The sequence below is a fragment of the Castor canadensis genome, chromosome 11 (genome assembly GCF_047511655.1).
Source record: "Castor canadensis chromosome 11, mCasCan1.hap1v2, whole genome shotgun sequence".
NCBI classification, from domain to species: Eukaryota; Metazoa; Chordata; class Mammalia; order Rodentia; family Castoridae; genus Castor; species Castor canadensis.
The window spans coordinates 129184919-129207503 of record NC_133396.1 but is presented as its reverse complement, the minus strand read 5'-3'; the positions used below and the strand labels follow the sequence as shown (position 1 = coordinate 129207503).

The 22585-nt window shown below is 44.5% G+C and overlaps 1 protein-coding gene and 1 pseudogene across 1 annotated transcript; both read right to left on the bottom strand.

Moving 5' to 3' along the window:
* Nucleotides 1–3603: 3603 nt before the first annotated feature.
* Cyb5r1 (cytochrome b5 reductase 1) lies at nt 3604–8839 on the bottom strand. Its single transcript, XM_020163565.2, has 9 exons — nt 8687–8839; nt 8229–8378; nt 8012–8084; nt 7382–7488; nt 7046–7175; nt 6261–6344; nt 5413–5498; nt 4862–4961; nt 3604–4529 (listed from the first exon to the last, which is right to left on the bottom strand). Exons 1-9 carry the CDS (start codon nt 8699–8701, stop codon nt 4357–4359), a joined length of 918 nt encoding a protein of 305 aa, XP_020019154.1. The 5' UTR covers nt 8702–8839; the 3' UTR covers nt 3604–4356.
* A 9045-nt stretch (nt 8840–17884) lies between these two features.
* Nucleotides 17885–18686, bottom strand: LOC109686323 (casein kinase I pseudogene; annotated as a pseudogene).
* Between the last annotated feature and the right edge of the window lie 3899 nt (nt 18687–22585).

The following is a 22585-nucleotide window of genomic DNA, read 5'->3' as shown; positions in this document are numbered from 1 at the left end:
CCAGCACTGGCCCAGCTCCCGGCTCCGCTCCAGTCGCGCGCTCGGGTCGCCACCGGCTTGGTCGCGCACTGTCCAATTGCAAACGCCGCCTTGCAGCGCACGGACGCGGGCGCGTGATGGAGAAGAGATTACAGAAAATTAGAGCGAGCCCTGCGACGCAATGCCGAATTGCCTACCGTGCACCCCGTCGTCTAGGCCGGGAATAACCTGTATTTCTTCCATTACCAAGGCCATTCTCCGAAACACTTCTTAATCCCTCTTACCTCATGGACCCTCCCTTCCTTCTTTCTGCACATTATTTATTGAGAAACTAACATATGACAAGCACTTTAGGCTTTTCTTGTTTTGTTTTTTTGGCTCCTGTTCTTTTTTTTTTTTTTTTCCCGTTAGGAACGGCGAAACTATTTTTAACCAGTCTTGCTTGAGCACTCCCTGCTCTAGCTTCTCCCGTGTGACCCAGAGAGCAATCCTGGGAGACAATATAGGGGCGTGCTTCCCTCCCCAGCTGAACCTCATAACACAGATGATTTGAGGAGCTGACCAACAATGTGTAACAGGTGCCCGAAGGCTGCCTTTGTTGAGAAGCACTGACTCCTTACTTGGGTCCACAAATTAACTGAAGGCAAGGTAAAAGCTAGGCATCCCTGCTTCCATTTTGTATCTTGTGTCTTTTGCCTTAACCCATTCTCTGGCAGTCACTTTGCAATCATCTTGGAATCCAGGAAGGACCAGACCAGTTGCCAGGTGTCACTCTTATTGTAAGAAGGCTCCACCTGACCAATCGTGAGAGGAGCTGTTAACCCACTTGTGACTGTCACCTGCCACCTATGGCCACACACTTGGGGCTGGTACTATTTAGTAATTATGCAACCCCTTCATCTGCCCCCAATCCTATTTAAACCTAAAGCAAATGTCTGTTTAGGGAAGAGGGGTTGAAATGCTACCTTTCCAAGAGGCATTCAAATTGCTTTTGCTGAAAAGCACTGACTCCTTACTTGGGAGCACGAATTAACTAAAAACAGAAGCTTGGCATCCCTGCCTCCATTTTATGTCTTTGCTCTAAGTCATTCTCTTTGCAATCACTTTGCAATTGCCTTGGATTCCAGAAAGGACAGAACTGGTAACATCTCTATGACAAAGGACTGAAATTTCCCATAAGGAACAGTGGAGACTTTCAGGGCAGACCACCCCTCCAAATGAGGACAATTACCTGTAATAATGAGGCTGCACCCTGGACCAGAAGCAATCATCTCATAGGAACCAGATTGCTCCCCTCAAGCGATGACAGTGATAATAACTTCTCCTTAACCCTTCTGGGAACCCTTGGACTGAGATAATAGTCAACCAGAACACACCTGTGACTGGGACTGTTTAACTATGTGTACCTTTGTCCCCTGCCCCCAGTTCTTTTGTCTCCTTAAACCTATAGCGCCTATCTGTACCTCAAGATGGCTGAAGATGAGATGAGTGCTTATTCTGCCTCTTCCCATGGCATGCCCCAAGCCGTGTAATAAATGTCCTTTCTCTGCCTTCACCAAGCCTCTTTATTTGGTGTTTAGGGGTGGGTGGCTGGACCTGGCAAATGGAATCTCATATGGAGTTTGGGCCTTGGGTCCAAAACTCCGATTTCACTACCTCTGCCCTTCATCATGTCTCTTTTGCATCTGGGGGCAAGTGACAGAACCTGACTTATGAAACCCAGGAGTTTGGCCCATTCTCAAAGGAACTCATAATGTTAGATGTACTCCTCAAGGCACTGGGATCAACTCTGGTTATAAAAGCCTGGGCTTTGGAGTCATAGAGATCCAGGTTCCTTTTCCTAGCCAGTCCATGATCTTAAGCACATTGCTGAATCCCTCCAAATAATAATGACCTCATCTGAAAAATGGTGAAAAATTAGTTCTATTTCCACTGGGTCTTTGGCAGGATTGTGAGGTAATTCATGAAGGTTTAGTATGCTGCCTGGCAAATACTGCTTCAAAAAACAGTGTGTTGTCTGTTGTATAAAGCCCTCAGAAACTTCCCACTGTCCGTCCACTGGATTGAGTTCAAGTTTCTTCATCATGGCCCTTTGCAAACTGGCTCTAACCTGCTCCCCTGCCTCCTCATTTTCCATCTCCCTCTCCCGTTCGGGGCCTCAATGAGCTTCTCCTAGTTGTCTGAATGTGAACTTCCCTTTCACTCCTTCAGCCTTCTGCATGCCGATCCTTCTCTTGGACTGCCTTTCCCCTCATTGTCTGCTGAAAAATCTTGGCCTCAGATAATCCTAAATTCAAATTCAGGCTCTGTTAGCCACCATCCAGCTGTTTCCTTTTTCAAGGAATGTTCAACTCACAGGATTAGCATAAGGATTAAACAATACAACACAGAGTTTTTAGCACAGTACCTTGAATGTGGCTATTAACTCAGAGGTTTATTTTCTTCCTCCTCTGCCTCCTCCTCTGAATCTTTCTTAACCCCTTTCCATTTGTTGTGATGATCTGTTACTTGTCCATCTTAGACTTTGAGTTCTTTGGGGGTCTAACACCAGCCTTGGTCATAGCTGTACTCTTAGTCTAGCACTGTGCTGGGCACATGACAGGTCCTCAGTAAATGTTTGTACGTTGATGGGATGAGGCCCACTCATTCCTGTGTGAAACAAGGAATGGTGAACTAACATGTAGGAAGTTCTCTTTGCTGAACTGGTTCACTAAGCTCAACAGTCCTAAGCAAGATTTTCCTTTCAGGAGGTGAGGTGGCTTACAGAGCACGGTACCACACATATACTAGCTGATCAAGAAAAATTTATAGCAAGCACCCTCTTGGGTGTCCTCCCAGCTCTGGGAGCTCTCGGCTACTTTTCTATCCCAATAAACTCTTCCACTTTACTCACACACACAACAAAAGAACTATTTGATGGAATACCGCCAACAGAATTTACTGAAGAATCTACCTTATGGAGGGGTGAATTCTGAGGGTCACAATCCTTCTCTCAGAAACCCTGAGACAGAAACATGTAGCTCTATACAGAAAAACATTGTAGCCCTTCCTCCTGAACCAAAAGCATCATTTTGTCCCAATGGGACTAAGAAAGAAGAACTAGAAGAGGTTGCCCAAGCCCTGTCTTGTGAGAAGGGAATGGACTGGGTCAAGCTCCCACAGCAGAGAAGGCGCTTAGAACAGATGGGCTTGTGGGAGGCCAACTCTGTCTGGAGCAGGTGATGTCAAGTTACTTTTTAAAGGGGAAGGCTTCCAAATGGAAAGGCAATACTTTGATTTGTTTGCCAGGTAACCTGAAGGATAAATATGGTGAAGGAAAGGCTAACAAAAATAAGAGAGGGAAAAACTGCCAAATCAAGGGATCACTGAGAGGGATAACTATGCTCTAAAAACATCCCCTCTAACATGTTCTTCTCCCCCACTGCAAAAGCCTCCTGGAGGAGTTGAGTGCTGGCCCACAGAAACAGCTGCAGAGATGAACACTAAGTGGTGGCAGCTCACATTTCAGCACAAAGCACAACTGCGCAAAGGCTTTTGGAAGACCCAGGAGATTCTGTGCTGAAAGGCCTTCCTTCCCAAAGTCCTCAAGCATTTGGAAAAAAGGACCCCAGACACAACAACCTCTTCGGTATCACATCAGGGTTCAGCCCCATTTATTTGAACAGCCAAACGTTCCTTATACAAGCAACTGTCTTAGGTAGCAGGCAGCCATTTTCCCCCAGCCTGGGCAAGGGCCAAGACAGACATACAAATATATACTTCAGACTCCTTTATCTGAGGTCTGGAATTCTGAAGAAACTATTTCCTCCTTTCCTACTATCTCTACAAGTTCACTCAACTTGCACTCATATCAACAGAATTTGCCCATGGGCTAAGCACTAAATATTAACAAACACACATTGCACAGTCTGTTCCTTTCATCATACACACAAAGGTAAGGCTGGTGGAGTGGCTCAAGTGGTAAGAGCACCTGCCTAGCAAGCACGAGACCATGAGTTCAAACCCGCCCGAAAAAAAAATTTGTCACAGACACAAAGGTGATAGTGTTCACATCAAGTTCCTATAAAGGAACTTGCCAGTCTTGGAACAAAAGTACATTCTCTCTTCTTTTTGAACCTAGGGAAGAAACTGCTCCATGGACCTCACCTGGCCCTTTTATCACAGGGAGATTTGGGGGGCCTTCTAAGGAACAACTTGGCCTTGGCCCCCCCCCCCTTACATTGCTTCAGGAATGCTCTCCTGCAGGTACCATCCAGATTGCAGTTTCAGAGTAAGACAGAAAAAGCTGATGCTCTCAGGAAAGGAATCTAGGGCTTATAGTGTTTGAGTACCAACTGGGGACAATTGCAGATGTGGGACCAGGGAGGTGGGAGACGCTCAGTAGGTGAATCGCATCTTTTGTGAGTAGCCGAGTTTGTCTAAGTTGGGATGGCAGGCTAGCTGCACCATTGGGGGCGGCCCACAGAGCAGCAGCAGCACATCGTCTCCTGGGGCAGGGAGGTGTTCCCGGATCATGTCAGCAGTCACAATGCCCTTGCTGTAGGCCCAATCTGAAGTGTGAGGGAGAAGAGAGAACTGACGCTCCCAGACCCATGCTGGCAAGTGAATTTGATGCCATGATGGGCCATTGAGAAGATCCCTGAGGAGATCCTGAGAAGGTCTCAGGTTGTAGCAGCAGCTACCTTCCCTCCCCCACACCACTCCCACCCTCACCAGCAAACCGGAAGCAGAGACTAGGAAACTAATGTCTGTCTATGCACTCAGACTTGGGGCTTTGGCAGTCAGGGAGGGCTGGTTTCACTGAAACCAGAACTCACAGAGGGGCAATGCCTTGATTTTGATAATGAGGGGATACTGGGATACCCAGAAATGGGGAAGGTACCTTCCGGGGGGTGGTCCAGAGTGAACCAAAGCTTAAAGCGATTGGGATACTGGGCCTGCAGTTCCTCTAAGTCCTCCCGCAGGATTATGTCCTTTTCAGTCTGAAATGCAAAGGGGAAGCAAAGTCATAGAGAGCTTAGGCTCACATCAGAAAGGTTCTCTGACAGAAAGGAATACTAAAGGTCTGCTAAAGTTCTAAGGAATAAGCAAAGCTTGCAGTGCTTTTAGGGGGTAGGAGGAGAACGGCCTTTATTTACATATTATGAAGGAATAAAGACAGAATATTTAGCCAGGAAGATTTAGATCTTCTAGTGTCTATGCTCAGCATAAGATGCCTTAAATCTTTTTCTTTCCTTGGGGGCCACGGAAGAATGTGGCCCAATGTTCAGTCCTCTTTCCTCCTCACTGTAGTAGAGGGTCCTGTATCTTGCAGAAGACACCTTGGGCAGAGGCTAAACAGGCACTGGGTCCATGCTGCCCATCAGTTCCTCAACACTCAGCCCTACCCACATGCCAACTCTGAAGGCCCAGGACTGAGAAGGGCAAACCCACCTGGTTAGCAAAAAGCAGAGAGCACTGGGTTGGATCTTCAGGGACTTTCAGGATGGCCCGGATCAGCTGTAGCATAGGGGTGATTCCTGCATGAGGACACCCCACGGTGAGATGTGGTGTCCACACTTTGCTCTATCACAGCTTCTTAGCTGACCTACTCATTCACACCTACTCCCTTTTCCTTTAGCACCTTAATCCTCTGACCTTTTCCTGCATATTCTCGACATTCACAGATGTTTATATTGGGGAAATCCTTCTAAGGAACCAACCTAAGACTCTTCTTCTGAAAGTCCCTTGGAGGCTAGGGACCTAAATCACATCGATGACTACATGGACATGTTCTGAGATACTGGACGTCTACAGGTTAAGTACATGTACTTTGGAATTGGGCAGAGCCAGATTTGAATCCTGCCTCTGACTATTACCAATTAAGTAACCTAATGGAAACCATTTAACCTCTTTGAATATCCGTTGTCATCTATGAAGGAAAGATTGGTAACTAACCTATAGATATATATGTGTGTGTCTAATACACAGTGGTGACCAGTGCTAATTTTCCTTCCTTTTGATTATCATTCTTAACTGTTGCTCTTTACTTCCACCTAAAAATTATTAGATTCATTCAATTTGCAGAGAGCTCACCTGATTTATTGCTCTCATTTTATCAGTGCAAAAATTCCTTTGGTTTCTACTTGCTTATGACTTCAGCCACTGGGGAGGTCTAGGCACTGCTGGGAATGCCCCGATTAACAGTTTGGCTTTGATTACTAAATCTGAGGTCACTAAGGCATTATCATGACAACAACCAACAAGGGTGGGAGAGAATAGCCCCTCAAAGGGATTCATACCTGTCCCTCCAGCAATCATTCCCAGCTTCTTCGCCACTCTTGCTTCGGGTGGAGATTTCTTATTGGGCTGAATGTTAAACTTCCCTGAGGAGTAAAGTGAAGAAACGGGTGGAAGAACAAAATCAAAGTAGGAAACTAAGTAAACAAGTGCAGAACCAAAAATATGCCTGAGGTCAATTTAGCAACTGCTATGAAATCTGATCCTGGAACTTTGAATGGAGGTTTGAGAGGAGCCAACCCTGACAATAATACCCTCGAGGGACAATGGGGCCAGAGTTATCTGTCTACCAGTCAGTTCAGGGCCACATAGTGAGCATCAGAAGCTTCTGGCAGAGGGTCACTCCCTGATGAGGGTGACGGGCATGGGACAAGGAGTGAATTTGGTTTCCCTACTTGTACAAAGCAACTTCAGGGACTTGTTATCACACCCAGCTGTTTCCCATAGGAAGGGCTGGAAGCTATCTCTTCATCTCCACAGTCAGGAGGGGTGAAACTTTGAGGGAGGATTAGAGGGATGTTTGCTTTGGTGATCTCCATAGCTGTCCGTCAAAGCAGATGAATTCGGGTGGAAGGGTAACTGCTTCCTACAGTGAACAGGGCTAAGAAACATGACTTTCTGTAGTATCAGTGCTAGCTATGTTTAGATAGAAGGGCAGCTCTGGCCTTACACACGTGCACACATGTACACACACACACACACACACACACACACACACAAACTGTGCCAAGCAGGCTATGGGAACTGAAGAAGTGAAGCTAGGCTCAAGGAAAAGACAGGTCATTACCTTTCCCAGCATAAGTGAGTAGCCCACTTGGGCCCCGGAACTCTACCACATCCCCAATCTTCAGGTTATCTAGGTACTGAGACATCTTCCCTCCCTCTGGAAATTTAGGGTGCACACCCTTCAGATAAACCTGGTAAGGCAGAGAAGAAAATACCCTATTTGGAGGTCACTGAGGCCGAGGCAAGGATCACACACGTTTTCATTTCCAATCCATACACTTTTCTCATATTTTGGAAAGGACACACCATCTCCTGCTATCGAATGAACCTAGAAGTTTCTACAAATCCCAGAAAGAATGGGGTAAGGAGCCTCTGGGGTTCTTTCCTACACTCTTACCTTGATAACAAGATCCACGTAGCCTTGGTCTTCGTCACTGGTGACAGGAGTGTATGGCCTGATGACCAGGCTGCCATCAATTCGGGCAGAGAGGTAGACATGTTTGCCTGGAGACCATGAGGAGAACTACATAAGGGCTGCTTATGGATGTGCTGCAGCTCTGTTACCTTTTGAAATACTCAGAGAGGTTTGAAAGGATAGAATGTTTTGCTTCTGGAGTGGTCCCAAGGAGCTGGCAGACAGGGAGGATTCACCCCTTAAAAGTGCTCAGCAGGATCTCTCCCCAGTCTCCTCTGGGAGAGATTCCTATCAATCACTGCCAGGACCGTGGCAGCACCAGGTGAGCTGAGGGTCTGGACCATGGGGGAAAAAAAAATCAATGTCTTCCCAGGGACAGTTATGAGCAAGTCCCACAGGAAAGAGGGAGGCTGCTGAGTGTTAAAGATGTCTGGGGGCACAGAAGCCACACCCTAAAGGGTCTCACTGGCACCCCTTACAGCCTGGAAGATCCAGACTCAAGTGAGAGAAGGGGAATGGTGTGCAGAAGAAAGACCAAGGCATGTTTCAGACCCCAGGAGAATCGCCTTCCTAGGACACCAGGGAAAGGAGCCTACTCCATACTTTCCTTACCCACAGGTAGCCCCAGAATGTGATGGGCGGTAGGCAGGGCAAAGCGGAACTTCTTGGTGTTGTGGCTCACAGTCTGGAGGATGGATGACACAAGTGTTTCACCAAGCCAGTCTTGGAGTTGACCAGTCCCTTGGAGCATCCCCACCACCGTAGGTCCCCTTCATACCAGGAGAACTGTGGTCCCCTTTCTACCCTGGCCCTTTCTTCCACAACTTACTGTCTTGTCTAGCAGTCGCAGCAGGTACTTCTCATCGGGGTTCAGGAGAGTGACCAGTGGCCGGCGGGACCTTCGAACCAAGTAGGTGCCCAGAGCCAGACCGAAAAGAGTAAGCAGACCCACCCCAAGAGAGGCCAGAAGGATTGGGCTCTGTGAATAGAAGAGGCAGCGTGACCGGCAAGCTGAGAAAGAGCCTAGGGCGTGGGTGGTGACCGTTCGGTAGGACCGGCAGCCCCAGCGATGACGGTCCCGAGCTCCAGCGCGAAGGCATGCCAAAGCCGGCGTACCCAGCCCGGAGGTAGGAGGTGTAGTACTGGGACCCCAGCATCTCAGGGGGGTCCAAAGCCTTGCGGGACGGGGAACCCCATCCGCAGGTGGGGTCCCCTGGTCCGCAGCTGAGGGCCCAGAACCAGTTGGGGCAAGGTCCCCGGGAGCAGGATACCGAACCAGGGTCTTACCGGCTGGATCCCCATGACCAAGCGCTGTGTCCTGCACCACCCGGCAGAAGGACGGATCCCACAATGCGCCGCGGGGCGGGACCGGGGGCGGGGCCTAGATGAGGAGGGGCCTATGGGGCGGAGCCTAGACAGGGAGTCGTCCACGTGGGAGGCGGGGCTGGTCCAGTCTGTGCCCCTCTCCTTTTCTCCAGCCCTGTTGGCCCGCGGGCCTAAGGATGGCCGGTACTTATTCAAGACTTTTTAGAATGCAGGTCCGGCCCCTCCTTTCCAGCATTCTGGTCCTTGCCTCTTGAGTCTACTTACCCTTGAACGGGAAGTCGGTTCTGTGTAACAGAGAGCCACTCTAAGTCTGACTCCAAATGCTACACAAAAGTGTACTGTTGAGCCAGAGACAGGCTTCAAGTAGGCAGCGAAGGCGTGAAATTAATCATTGTGCAGACACCCTAGTTTTTCCAGCAGGCTGAATTGGAGCAAGACAATTGAGCAGCCTGGTGGAGTCTCTTTCAGGAAGGAACAGTGGCATGGCAACTTCATTTCCTGGTCTCTCTGGACAAAAGACTAGTTTTGTTGACAACACCAGGCCATCAGGACCAATCAGGAGTTTCCTTTGGGTTCAAGTCAAGCTTCACCTCTAGTCTGGTTTCTCACACCTCAGAGGCAAAGGGGTGGGCTTTGGAGGCAGGACTTGAATGGCTCTGTGGCCTTAAACAACTTCTTTGAATTTCTTCATCTATGGATGGGTAGACATTATCATGCAAAGAAGGTAGTATTTAGTTAGGAGAATTATTGTGATTCTTCCCCGAGATATGTTCACGTGCTTAATGTAGTGCCTATCATAGAGCAAAATAGTCAAAGGATGGCAGCTGTGATTCTAACTCAGAAACTCAGGGGTTTAGGGCAGTGCTCACTTGGCAGCAGAAGCCTGCAACAGGAGGAGTCAGAAATAGACACTGGGAACCACTAGAGCTGCCAAGATGGCCATCCTCACACAAGAGTTTCTCAGCCAGAATGACATTTGCTCTTTGATGTACAGTAATGGATGAGAGTTCCACATATGTGACTGTCAACATCTCAAACTAATGCCATTAAGGTAGCAGGGACGTTGGAGCCCTGGGTTTCAGTCGTAATTGGTAAACTCTGTGAACAATCCAAGAGAAGCTTTGTTTACGTTTTCTTCTTGGCTAGCTGAAAATGTCACTCAGACCCAGGTGCATCGCCCTCTGAGTTTTTAAAGCAGACTGTATACTGTCTTGCAGGAAGTCAGGGTGTGCCAGGATATGTGAAGTGTCAGTTTGTGTAGGGAGGGTTGAAAGGGGAAAGGAGGGATCCTTCCCCTTTTCTGTTTGGAGAGCTTGAAGAGACTGTGTTCCAGGGCGTTTGACTATCCACTGCTGGTGTAGCAAGTAGTTTGAATGCATCTCTGGAAGCCACAGAACAGGATGTATGAAGCTGGGCCTAACTGGTGTTGCAGCAACCATGAGTGAACTTCCTTCCTGAAAATGGATTCTGCAGGAGTGCTAGAGAGCGCCTTCTGTCTTGAGTTGAATCTAGGTCCTCACAGGCCTTTCCAGGCTCAGATTCTTGGTTTCATGGTGCCAGTCCAGAAGATGTTTCACATTCATCTTTTATTTACTCCTTGTTTGCAAGAGGCATTTCTGGATTTTTGTCCAATATAATTTTTAAAGTTTAGGTTTTCTTCCTGTATAAATAATAAATAAAAAAAGACTAGAATGTACACCCTGTATAGCTATCTTAAATAAACAAAAATGTCATTTTTTTAAAAATGGAGAACAGGAAGGCAAGACAGGTCCTAAGGGTTAGTGGGAGGTGGGAGGATATAAGGAAAGGGTGTAGGAGGGTGAATGTGGTAGAAATATTATGTTCATGTGTATGTAAATGGACAAATGAGGCTGGTTGAAATTATTCCAGGAATAGGGGGAAGGAAATAAAGGAGAATGATGGAGGGGGGTGAATTCAACTGTGATATATGGTTAGAACTTTTGTAAATGTCACAATGCACCCCCAGCACAACAATAATAAAAATAAATAAATAACTCAAAAGGATAGAATGTATCTGTGCAGTGGTTTACTCCAGCTAAATGGTAGGATTGCAGTCTGAGGCTGGTCCTCAAAAAGTACAAAGACCCTATCCAAAAATAACAAAAGTGAAAAAGGGCTGGGGATATGGTTCCAGTGGTAAAGCCCCTGCCTAGCAAGCATAAGGCCCTGAGTTCAAACACCAGTATCACAAAGAAAGAAAGAAAGAAAAAAAGAAAAACAACTACCGAAAGAATAGAATGTATAATCAGTATGAGGGAAAACAGAATATCAAAGATGTGTTTCATAATTCTGAATTAGAGTATAAAATATAGTAGTGTTATGTGCAGATGTGAAATGCTGTGGGCTGGTGTCGAGGGTTCTTGCCTTCACAGGCCAAAGAACTGGCTCATGAGGCAGCTGATTGACTTGTGAGATAAGGCTGGTACACAAAGTAGAATTTATTGGAGAGAGAGGAAAGGCTACAGGTAGAGCAGTACAGTGGAGCCCTGAAACTGGTGGCTCCCCACTCAGGTGAAGGCTGGGGCTTTTTATGGACACTTTAACTCTGGGTTAGGGTAAGGGTAGGTGGGTTCTTTCCATTGGCTGTGGATTTGCATGTGTGGGCTCTCTTTGATGATCTGGTCTGTTTGCTCCTTATGGGGGGAACAACCTTGAGAGCATTCTGCATATCAGTGCCGTGGCAGATTTGTGAGACCCCGTGTCTCCTCAGGGTGCAGGACTCATGGTGCTCTCCATAGGGGATGGGATACTGACTCACTCATCTATCCTTTAGGTCCTAGACCCAACAGTAGTCCTTTTGAAATGCAACTGGACATCCAAATATTCAAGGAGCTTGGAGGAAGAGCGCTTCATACAGAGGACATGACTGGAGAAATCAGATGTACTCATGAGCAAAACAAGTTGGCATTTTTGAGTATGTGCAGAATACCAAGAGCAAGGTAAATTGCTTTTCACATATTCTGCCAACATTCATTTAATCCTTACAACAACTTGAGAGAAGAGTATTATCACTAATACCCTCATTTTGTGGGTGGAGAAAATAAAGTGTAGAACTAATAAATAACTTGCCCAGGGTCAAGTAAGCAGCAAAATCAGGTGGCACAGAGGGCGGGCAGCCTGATGTTGAAGGCCAATAGTCCACGCACTTTTAAAACATTTTTGATATTGAAATTATCAAGTCTATACAAAGGTAGACAGGATAGCGCACCTCATGTGCCCACCACTCACTTTCAACAATGATTAACTCATGATCAGTCTTGTTTTTTTGCTTGTTTGTTTGTTTTGTGGTGGGGTTTGAACTCAGGGCCTACCCCTTGAACCACTCCACCAGCCTTTTTTCTTTGTGAAGGATTGTTTCAAGATAGGGTCTTGCAAACTGTTTGCCCAGGCTGGCTTCGAACCTTGATCCTCCTCATCTCTACCTCCTGAGTAGCTAGGATTATAGGTGTGAGCCACTGGTGCCTGGGCCAGACTTGTTTTACTTGACCCCTGACCACTTCCCTCCTGCAGTATCATTTTTATCCATCAATTTAAAAAATATAAATAGAAGGCTGGGCATGGTGGTGTACACCTCTAATTTCAGCATGTGGGAGGCTGAGACAGGAGGATCACAAGTTCTAGACCAGATGGGCTACATAGCGAGTTCCTGGTGAGCCTGGGCTATGTGTTGAGATCCTGCCTCAAAAACAAAAATGTGCTGTAAAAATGCAAATTCTTAGGCCATATATCCTGAAACCACTGAATCTAAAAATCCTGCAAGGAGCTGGCCAGCAGTCCAGGCTTGTTAAAACAAGCCCTGGGGCAATGCTAATGCATACTCAAGTTTGAAAACCAAGCTTTGTTGAGTTGGTTCTTATGTTATTTATAGCTGAGCATCTGAACAGATAATTAAATCTCTATAATAGTCCTCCAAATTATTCTAAGACACTGTATGTGGTAAATTATGTTGCATCAGAAAACTAATAAAGAGCTAATCAAAGGTACCTCTTCTTCACTGGGAGTTTTTTCAGCTCTGCCTGTCTCATTAGACACCTGACTCTACACTGCGTTTTCTCAGTCTTTACCACAGTGGTTTTATCTGATTCATTTTATAATCAGGTATATTTTGTAATTCTTTCCTAAATTATAGGCTCCATAAAGATTGACATAATTGGACTGACATATTTCCAGCATTTCACACAATGCTCAATAAATATTTGTAGATTATATTATCTTATTATCACAGACAGCACAAGAAAGGAAAATTTTTTGACTGTACTGGGGCTTGAATTCAGGACCTTGTGCTTGCTAGGCAGGTGCTCTGCCACTTGAGCCACACCAACAAGAAAAGAAAATTATTGTCCAATCTCATTTATCAACATAGGAGTAACATTCTTAAACAATATATTAGCAAATTCATATCCAATAGTTGGACTATAGGTGTGACTCAAGTTATAGAGTGCATGCTTTGCAAGTGAAAAGCCCTGAGTTCAAATCCCAGTCCCCCTCCACACACATGCATAAAAATTACACAAATCAACAGTTATTTTTTTAAAACCATAGTCATAATCATATTGGGTTTATCTTAGGAATGAGAGCTAGCAAAGATAAGAGGTCTATATATAAAATTCTCCCTATTAACATATTAAGGAAGAGTTAACACATGGTCATCTCATTAATTGCAGAAGAAGCATTTAATAAAATCTACTGTCAGCTGACCCTGGTGGGCCATATCTGTAATCCTAGCAATTTGGGAGGCTGAGACCAGGAAGGTGGGGTTCGGGAATGGATCTCAGTTCCAGGCCATCCTAGCAAACAGTTTGTGAGACCTCATCTCCAAAATAACCAGACCAAAATGGACTGGTGACATGGCTCAAGTGGTAGAGCTCCTGCTTTGAAAGTGTAAAGTCTCGAGTTCAAACCCCAATCCCACCAAAAAAAAAAAAAAAAAAAAACCAATGTCATAAATCTTAGAAAACCAGAAAGTGATGGGAACTTCTTTAACTTGGATAAGTATATACCAAAATCCTATTGTAAGCATCATGCTTTCAGATATATTTCCGTTAACAGGCAACACGGCTACAATGTCTGTAATTGATGTTATTAATTAACATGGTTTTACCAACACTTGCTCAGGAGCTGGCAATCTTTTTCTCCCTAGGTCAGATAGTAAATGTTTTAGGACACGTGGCCTGTGTCTCCACTACCCAACTTTATTGTGGTAGCATAAAATGAATGAACATGACTGTGTTCTAATAAGGCTTTATTTATAAATCTAGGCAATGGGCAATATTTAGCCTGAAGGTCATAGTTTGTCAGCCCCTGCACTAGCTCCTGCACCAGCCAGTGCAACAATTTAAGAAAAGTAAATGAGGAATGAAAATGCCAAAGAAACTGACAAATAATCATTATTGGTTTAAAATGTTCATCTTCATAGAGGATTCGAGAGAGTCAGCAGAATCACAAATATAAACAAAGAAAATTCAAGAAGATTCCTAGGTAGCTGGGGATATAACTCAGTAGTGTTGCAAGGCCTTAGACAAGAGTCCATGGCACCAATAAATAAATAAAATAGAAAAGCCCATTGTACAATAATTATAAAACATAAAATGTTAATATTATTATAATAGCCTAATATATTAATATCAAAAGAAAATATAAAATACTGAGGAATAAATATAACAAAGGAGCTACAAGGCCCCTGAGAAAATGATCAAATTTTTCTTAGAAGGCATATAAAGAAGTCTTCCCCATTTCAGTGGATAGCAGCTCCATCTCCCCAGGAAAGCAGATAAAAACTTAAGAATTATCTTCACTCCCTTTCTCAAGTCCTACAACCAATTTTCAGGAAATCTTGGTTCCATCTTAAAATGTATTCAACATCTAACTGATGGAAGAAATAGGGAGTTAGGACACCTGATGGCTGAAAATGATGTCTTGGATGTTGATAAGGAATCCCATCCTGGCCACTGATACTGAGGGAATGACTTGTGACCTACAGTAGTGTCTTGCTGACCCCTAGCCTGTAGAAAATGACAGCTTCAGTTTGCCACCCAAGGCCAAGAACTCCCCTGCTGGATGTGTGGGAAGAGTTGATGACTCGTAGCACAGTCTCCAGAAGTTAATGACACATTAAGCCAGTTCTCCAGGACTGACCACCCCATGTCTGCAGACCCCAATAAAAGCTTGAGGTCTTGGAACCTCCAGTGCAGTGCTCCCCTTCTTGAGCCTGCCCACCCTCCCATCTGGAGAGTGCACTTTTGCTCTGCTTTCACTTTGATTTGCATTCATTAACCTGCTCCTGCTTGTCTCCTCTGTGCCTGTCATTGAATTCTTTCTCTGATGAGACCAAGAACTTTCTGGCCTCTGGACCTGGTGACCCAGATCCAGTAACATAACCATTTGTGACCACCACCATTGCTACCATTTCATCTAAACCACCATGTTCTCTCCTCTGGACTCTTGTTGATGCATCCAAACTGCTTCCACTTCCATCCCTGTTCTTCTGTAATCTAGTCTCTACAAGCAGGTAGAGAACTCCTTATATTACTTCAGCCAGATCATGCCACTCCTTGACTCAAAACTGTAATTCTCTGTAAAAATTACAATTTTTATATGTTCCTTGTCTCTCTATTCCCCTTTAGTAGGTGAGCTCCATGATGGTAGCAATCTCAGTATGTTTACTGATGAATCCTAAGTTTCTCAAATAGTACAAATAATAAAAGAAACAACTACTTCTTCTAGGAAAAATTATACACAAAAGAAAACAATCACAGATTGCTATTGTTAAATCAAGAGGTCAAATAATCCCAAAACACAGGATAGCTGCTTGGCTGACATGCCACACTTCCACAAATCCAGTTGGGAAGGAAACAGTGGACCCTTTCCCCACCATGACCCAGAAGACACCATGGACTTCATGTTGCCACTTCCCTTGCTCTGCAGGTTCCAAGGGACAACCTTGTGAAGGGGTGATACAAAGCAGGCCTGGATAGATACTGAACACACAGTAGATCTGTGTCACAGCTGAGAAATGTTAAGCTTAGGAAACTCCTAATCTTACAAGCACATTACCAAATCACCCAACCTTTGCCCCAAGGGGAGACTTGGCTATAAAACAAAACAGACATTCTCTGAGGAGGGAAGGAAGATCTTATTAAGCTGCAATGTCACTGAGAGCCAACCTGTAAATCTCTCCGGAGGGAATCACTGTCTTTATAAACAAATCTGCCCTCTGCCCTGAAGGAAGACACCACCTCTGCATATCGTGGAGGCGCGTAAAGGATTAAAACCTTATCTAAATGAGAAGGAACTATGTATAAAACTAACACGTTTAAAAATGGTAATGTAAGTGCATTACTTAGAAATATAACGCAATCCCAGAAGAAACATCAGAAGACTTGAAAGTAGTTATATTTGGGGAACAGAACTAGGATAAAGGGTTGTGGAGATGGTTTCATTTTGCCGTTATTTTACTGGATCTCCACATTGCTAAATCCAGTGGTTGGTAATGAGCCTCATTTAACTGGGTCTATCAGCAGCCAACTAATTATTTCATTCTCCCTGAAACACTGTCTTCACTTTGTACTTGCTTGGTTCTCTTCCTCTCTCTACATCTACTCTTTTTTTCACTCTCTTCCCTGGCTGGCTCCTTTTCAACTGCTTAACTTAATGTTGATCTGGGGCTCAGTCCTTGGCAGTCTCATGGTTTTATGTACTGAAAAAAATCTCAAATTTTGCAACCAGGAGGTCATTGGAAATCTTGGCAGGAGCAATTTTGGTTGAGGGTAAGGGCGAAATTCTGGTTGGAGAGGGTGTAAGAGGGACGTTCATAGATTTATAAAGTATAGATGCAGTCCTTTCAAGGATTAAGATGATCTTATTTTACTTTTTTGAGATAGGATCTTGTTACATAGCCCAGGCTGTCCATGAACTTGCAGTCCTTTGTCTCACCTTCCCAAATTCTGGGATTATAGGCATGTACTATCACACCTGGCAGAGTGTGTGTGTGTGTACATATATATATATATATATATATATATATATATATATATATATATATATTTGTTTTGTTTTGTTTTGTTTTATGGTACTGGGTTTTGAACTCAGAGCCTACTACTTGAGCCACTCTACCAGCCCTTTTTTGGTGATGTTTTTTTTTTTTTTTTTTGAGATAGGGTCATGTGAACTATTTCCCCAGGCTGGCTTTGAACTGCAATCCTCCTGATCTCTGTCTCCTCCATAGCTAGTATTACAGGTGTGAGGCACAGGCTCCTGGCTAGAGTATATTGTTTTAAACTAGCCTCACCCTGTCACTAAGGCTGTTGCTGACTCATTGAAGAGGAAGTTTCTTGGCACTGTAGACATTTTGAGCCAGAAAATTGTTTCCATCCATTATAGTTGGCTTAGCAGCATTCCTGGCTTCTTTGAACTAGATGTGAGTAGCACCCTCCAGTTGTGGCAATCAAAAATATCTCCAGACATTGCTGAATGTCCTTTGGGGTACAAAAACCCCTCCTGGTTGAGAACATTGTTGCAGAGTATCAGGAACCAGTGGGCTGCAGGGATGTTAGCAAAAGGGAATATATGGGGGTGAGGGTAGATGGAACTGGGGAAGGAAAACTAAACACTTCTTTGTTGTCTTATTTTATTTTTGCCTTTGTTCTGGTCCTTGTCACTTGTTATTTAGAACAGCCCAAGTCCTCTGGGAACAGTGTGTGTTTCAGCACCTGCTGTACTTCTCGTGCATCTTTCTTGGGATGGCTGGGGGAGAGCTATATCTGGATAGGATTAATGCCTTCCACGGGCACAGACAGAACATTGGGAATTACTGAGATTGATTCTTTCTTTCAGAAGAGCAGGCAGTTAATGAGTTCAAGCTCAATACAGAGACTGCCAAGGGTCCTGGTAACTGTGTCCACAGGGTCTTCCCAGGCAGAGGCCATGATCCATTTATCAGACTCACTTCCATGCAGCTGGCTCAGTCCTGAAAAATCCCACACAGGGCCTTTTCCACCACACCTCTCCGCTAAACAGCCACCTCTCAAGAACAGGGTGCCACTTCCATCATTCCAAGAGTTGTTTCCTTAGGCCTGGTCCCCATGAACTCAGGCATACCTGGTGATGTCAGAACTGAGGTCTGGGAGTCCAGACCATAGGCTAGTGATTTTGCTGGGGCAGCTCCTCCACCTTCTGCATGGGCCTGTCTGGGGGGCCTTGGATACCTAGTGGCACCTGGAACCAGAACCTGGGTAAGCAGATGGGCCTGATCATGGGGCTAGACCTGGCTCAAGGAAGCCCAGAATTTGTTTATGTTGCAGTCAAAGATGAGATATAGGAGAAGCCCTGCCAGTGGAAGAGGTTGCCGATGAGCTAACACAGGCAGGAGCAGTTGGGTTGGAATAGTTGGGTTCCTTTTTATCGATTTGCTCTTACTTCTGGCTCTTTGTCACTGCTCTGAGGAGCCCAGTTGAAGTACATGAGCACGTAGACCAGACTCTCCAAGTTATCTCCCTGATTTTGCTCAATGCCCTGGTGGGTGTTGATGGAGGCATAGCAGGCAGGTTTATGTTTTCCCAGTAGGAGATGTGCTGGTGGGTGTGGGCATCAGGGTATTTCTTGGCCAGGCTGAAGTCAATGATGTATACCGAGTTGCCTTTTCCCCCAGGTCCATTAGCAAATTGTTAGGTTTGACATCTGGGTGTTCTTGGAGTGGGTGTGCTCCAAAGGGCTGATCATGTGATAGACCAGGAGCAGCAGGCTCTTGAGGCTAAGCTGCAGGAACAGAAATTGAAGCCCTTGAAACCGGGCCCCAGCAGATCCATGACTTTCATCTTGTAGTCACCCTGAGCCCATTACCACTTGATGGACAGGATGCCCACTCTCCTTGCATCCTCTTGAACCTGATCTCCATGTGCAAGTTGGTCGTCACACACTCCAGCTTGATGGCCACTTCTTCACCAGAGGTTCAGGTAGATGTCTTCAAAGGAGCCTCTGCGATCTTGTGTCCCAGGAGCACTTATTCCCGACACGCTGGTCCATGATTCCACTTGCCCACCAGAAAGACACAGAAGCGTGGCCTGCCCACTAGGAGGATGCAGGAGGATTGGTGGAGCCACCAGGTGCACTCACCTGGCCCAGCTGCTGGGCCACTGCCCTCTGCCAGCTGGGATCTGACTCTGGGCTCTTGCCATCACTCCTCTCTTCTCTTCTCTCTCTCTCTCTCTCTCTCTTTCTCTCCCTCAATCTCTATCAACATATTATCTCTCTGTGTCAAAACCAAAGCAAAACAAAACAAAACCAAACCAAAAACCAAAAACCAAGACTGGAAGCAATGGCTCAAACTTGTAATCCCAACTATGCAGGAGGTATACAAAGAAGGATGGAGATCTGAGGGCAGCCCTGAGCAAAAACAGAATACCCTATCTTAAAAATAACTAAAAATCAAAAATGGGCTGGGGTTGTGGCTGAAATGGTAGAGCACCTGCCTAGCAAGCTGAGGCCAGAGTTCAAACCTCAGTACTACCAACAAACAAATAAAAATGAAATTCATCTGCTTATTTCCAAATACATGGATTTTAAATCTTTTCCTGTTGTCATTAATTTAGAAACCAGACAGGTTAAAATTTAATTGCGTTGTTCTTGGAGAATTTATGTGTATTTTAAATCAGTGAAATTGTTGAGGTGCTATATAGTGGAATTTCATTACATGTTCCATGTATGCTTTACAAACAAGTATAATGGATGCAATATTTGATAGTCATTGAATCAAGCTTGCTAATTATGTTCAGATCTCATTAATTTTTTTGTATTGTAGATCTATCAGTTACTGAGATATGTGTTGAAATTCTCCCACCATGATGGTAGATTTAGCAATTTTTCCTTGGGGGTTTTTTTGTCAATACTAATTCATTCTCAATCATTCTCCCCCCCCCACCTGGCCCTTCTCCCTCTCCCTCTCCTTCTCCCTCACCCTCTCCTTTTTTTTTTTCTTTTATTATTCATATGTGCATACAAGGCTTGGGTCATTTCTCCCCCCTGCCCCCACCCTCTCCCTTATCACCCACTCCGCCCCCTCCCTCTCCCCCCCCACCCCCTCAATACCTAGCAGAAACTATTTTGCCCTTATTTCTAATTTTGTTGTAGAGAGAGTATAAGCAATAATAGAAAGGAGCAAGGGTTTTTGCTGGTTGAGATAAGGATAGCTATACAGGGAGTTGACTCACGTTGATTTCCTGTGTGTGTTACCTTCTAGGTTAATTCTTTTTGATCTCACCTTTTCTCTAGTTCCTGCAGTGGAGCCCAGAAACCGGTGGCTCCCTGTTGTTTACATAGAGGGTTTTTTATTTGGTACTTTGTTGGGGAGGGGAGTTAGGAGTCAGGGATGGAGTGGTTTCTGATATATCTCAGTTAGAACATACTTTTGGGGAGGGGAGTCAGGAGTCAGGAGTGGAGTGGTCTTTTAACATATCTCTGAAGGAACATATACACAGTTCTGTGAAAGCCTCCTGCTTATCAGCCTTATGGCATTTTGAGGCATCCCCAGGGGGCCATGACTTGTGAAACTGCATGTCCCTTTAAAGGAGGTAGGGCTCACAAAAACTCAGGGCCTCGTGCTGCACCCTATATAGTCGTTTTAATCAGGAGAGGTATTTTAAAGGTCATAGTCTGAAAGACCATCAGCAACAGAATTCTATGTAGTTTCTTTTTGTAATTACACTGAATAGATGCATGAATGAAAAATTTTGAATATATTGTATGGAAGTTCGATCTTTTTTATTTAATACTGTGTCTTCAAGATCTTTTCAAGTCACACATGAAAACTTTTTAGAACAGCAAATGAGGTAATTTGACCCAGCTCTCTTACTAAAGACAACTAGGAAAAGCATTTGACTGAAACCAACAGTGAAGAAACAAAAGGAAAGAAGAATTATTAGAACAATGCAAAAAGTTTTTTACCAATCAGCTATTGGATGCTTTTCATGGAAACTCCACCCAAAGACTTTTGCTTTCATTTTATTGGCCAACATAAATTGCAAGGGACATGGGAATTTTGTTCTTTTTAGATGTGTCCATGGAGACTATTGTAGTGAAAAGCAGCTAGCTATACATAAATATTGTTTTCTTTAAAAAAATTATATTCGTTGTTCAGGGGGATTACATTGTGACAATTCCAAATAGGCTTACATTTTGCACATTGGTTAGATCACCCCCACCATCTCTCCCCTTCCACTCCCTCCCCACTTAAAGCAATTGCAAGAGGTTTCATTGTTCTAGTTCCTGTAAATATAAGATGTCCATCAGCCATTTACCCTCACCTTTATCTCCTTCATTCACCCTCCCCCCTCCCACACAAATATTGTTTTCTGTTAAGTTTCACTTTAGGAAAAACTTCAAAATCAATAGACAACACAACAAATCTCACTTGTGTTTTTATTAAGGTTGATCAGTTTTATTCACCAGTCTAGAGACAATTTTACATTTATGAGCCACACCTCAGTCATATTTTGATTTAATTTCTGCTCTTTGCTATTAAGTCCCTTGCTGGTGTCATCCATGTTTGGTTCATCTTATTACATATACTCTTTTTTTTTTCAGTACTCTGGGTTGAACTCATAGCCTTGCAAGGCAGGTACATTAACACTTGAGCCATTTGCCAACTCTGTTTTTATGGTACTAATTATTTTTGCTGGGGCCTGCCTGGACTGAGATCCTCCTATTTATGGTCCCCAGTAGCTAGGATGACAGGCATGCACCAAGTGCTCAGCCATTGGTTGAGATGAGGGTCTCATGAACTTTTTGCCTGGGCTGGCCTCAAACTGTGATTCTCCCAATCTCAGTCTCCCAAGTAGCTAGCATTACAGGCTTGAGCCACCATGTCATCTCATACTGTCTTTAACAACACCTAGCATTGGTGTACACCCAAATATCTGCCAAATTTAGATATACAAAGGAATGAAGGAATATATAATCTTAACTTTTTCTCTTTCAGTGGAAATAGATTTATGCTGGAAGAGACACATGGTTTCTTCTCTTAAGAAGGCAACAGCTGCCAATTTAACTAGTCTTAATATTTTAGGGACCATATGGGACATTTTGATGCTCTGATGAAAATAAAGTTTCCTCTCCTTAGGAAAAACGCACATATGAGCTTCTCTCAAAAGTTGCACACAGCTCTAGGAGATCATGTATACTTGACACAGTCATTTCTGAATCCCAGTTCAGCAAACTTTGCTCCACCAAGGTTTCAACCTTGGTTTGTTGCAGGTTTGGTATATAGCTATAAGCCAAAGTCCATGATTATGGTTCTATTAAGACAGTGGCTGTTGGCTGTGGTGGCACAAGCCTGTAGTCCCAGTACTCAGGAGGTAGAGGCAGGAGGATCTTGTTTGAAGTCAGTTTGGGCTACATAGGAGGACTACCACCAACTCTAGACAGCAATAACTCCATCAAGGAAAGATTCTAGGATGTAGAGAAGAACCAAGGCAATTCATGGTGACTCCTTCGCTCTGGTGCTTGTAAGCTAGGATGTTGATTTATCTCTGCTCCTCACCAGACTGTTAGTTATTTAAGTAGTGTAGAAAACTCAGCATGACAGTGATCAAATATCTCATTTTGTCTAGGACATTCCTGGATTACATCTATTATTCTAGGGTATTTTTGTATTCTTTTTTTGGGGAGGGGATAATGGGGTTTGAACTCAGGGCCTCATGCTTGGTAGGAAGATACTGTACTGCTTAAGCCACACCCATAGCCCTTTTCTCTTAGTTTATTTTTCAGATAGGCTCTTGTGCTTCTATCGTGGCCAGCCTTGTGCTGTGATCCTTCTCTCTCTGCCTTCTGTATAGCTAGGATTACAGG

Bases quoted from the DNA above. Each gene is read 5' to 3' on its own strand.
- Cyb5r1 (XM_020163565.2), bottom strand. The intron at 7,176-7,381 runs GTAAGAGTGTAG...CTGCCTTACCAG, and splicing joins ACGTGGATCTTGTTATCAAG to GTTTATCTGAAGGGTGTGCA. The intron at 4,962-5,412 runs GTGGGTTTGCCC...TTTGCATTTCAG, and splicing joins CTCTGCTTTTTGCTAACCAG to ACTGAAAAGGACATAATCCT.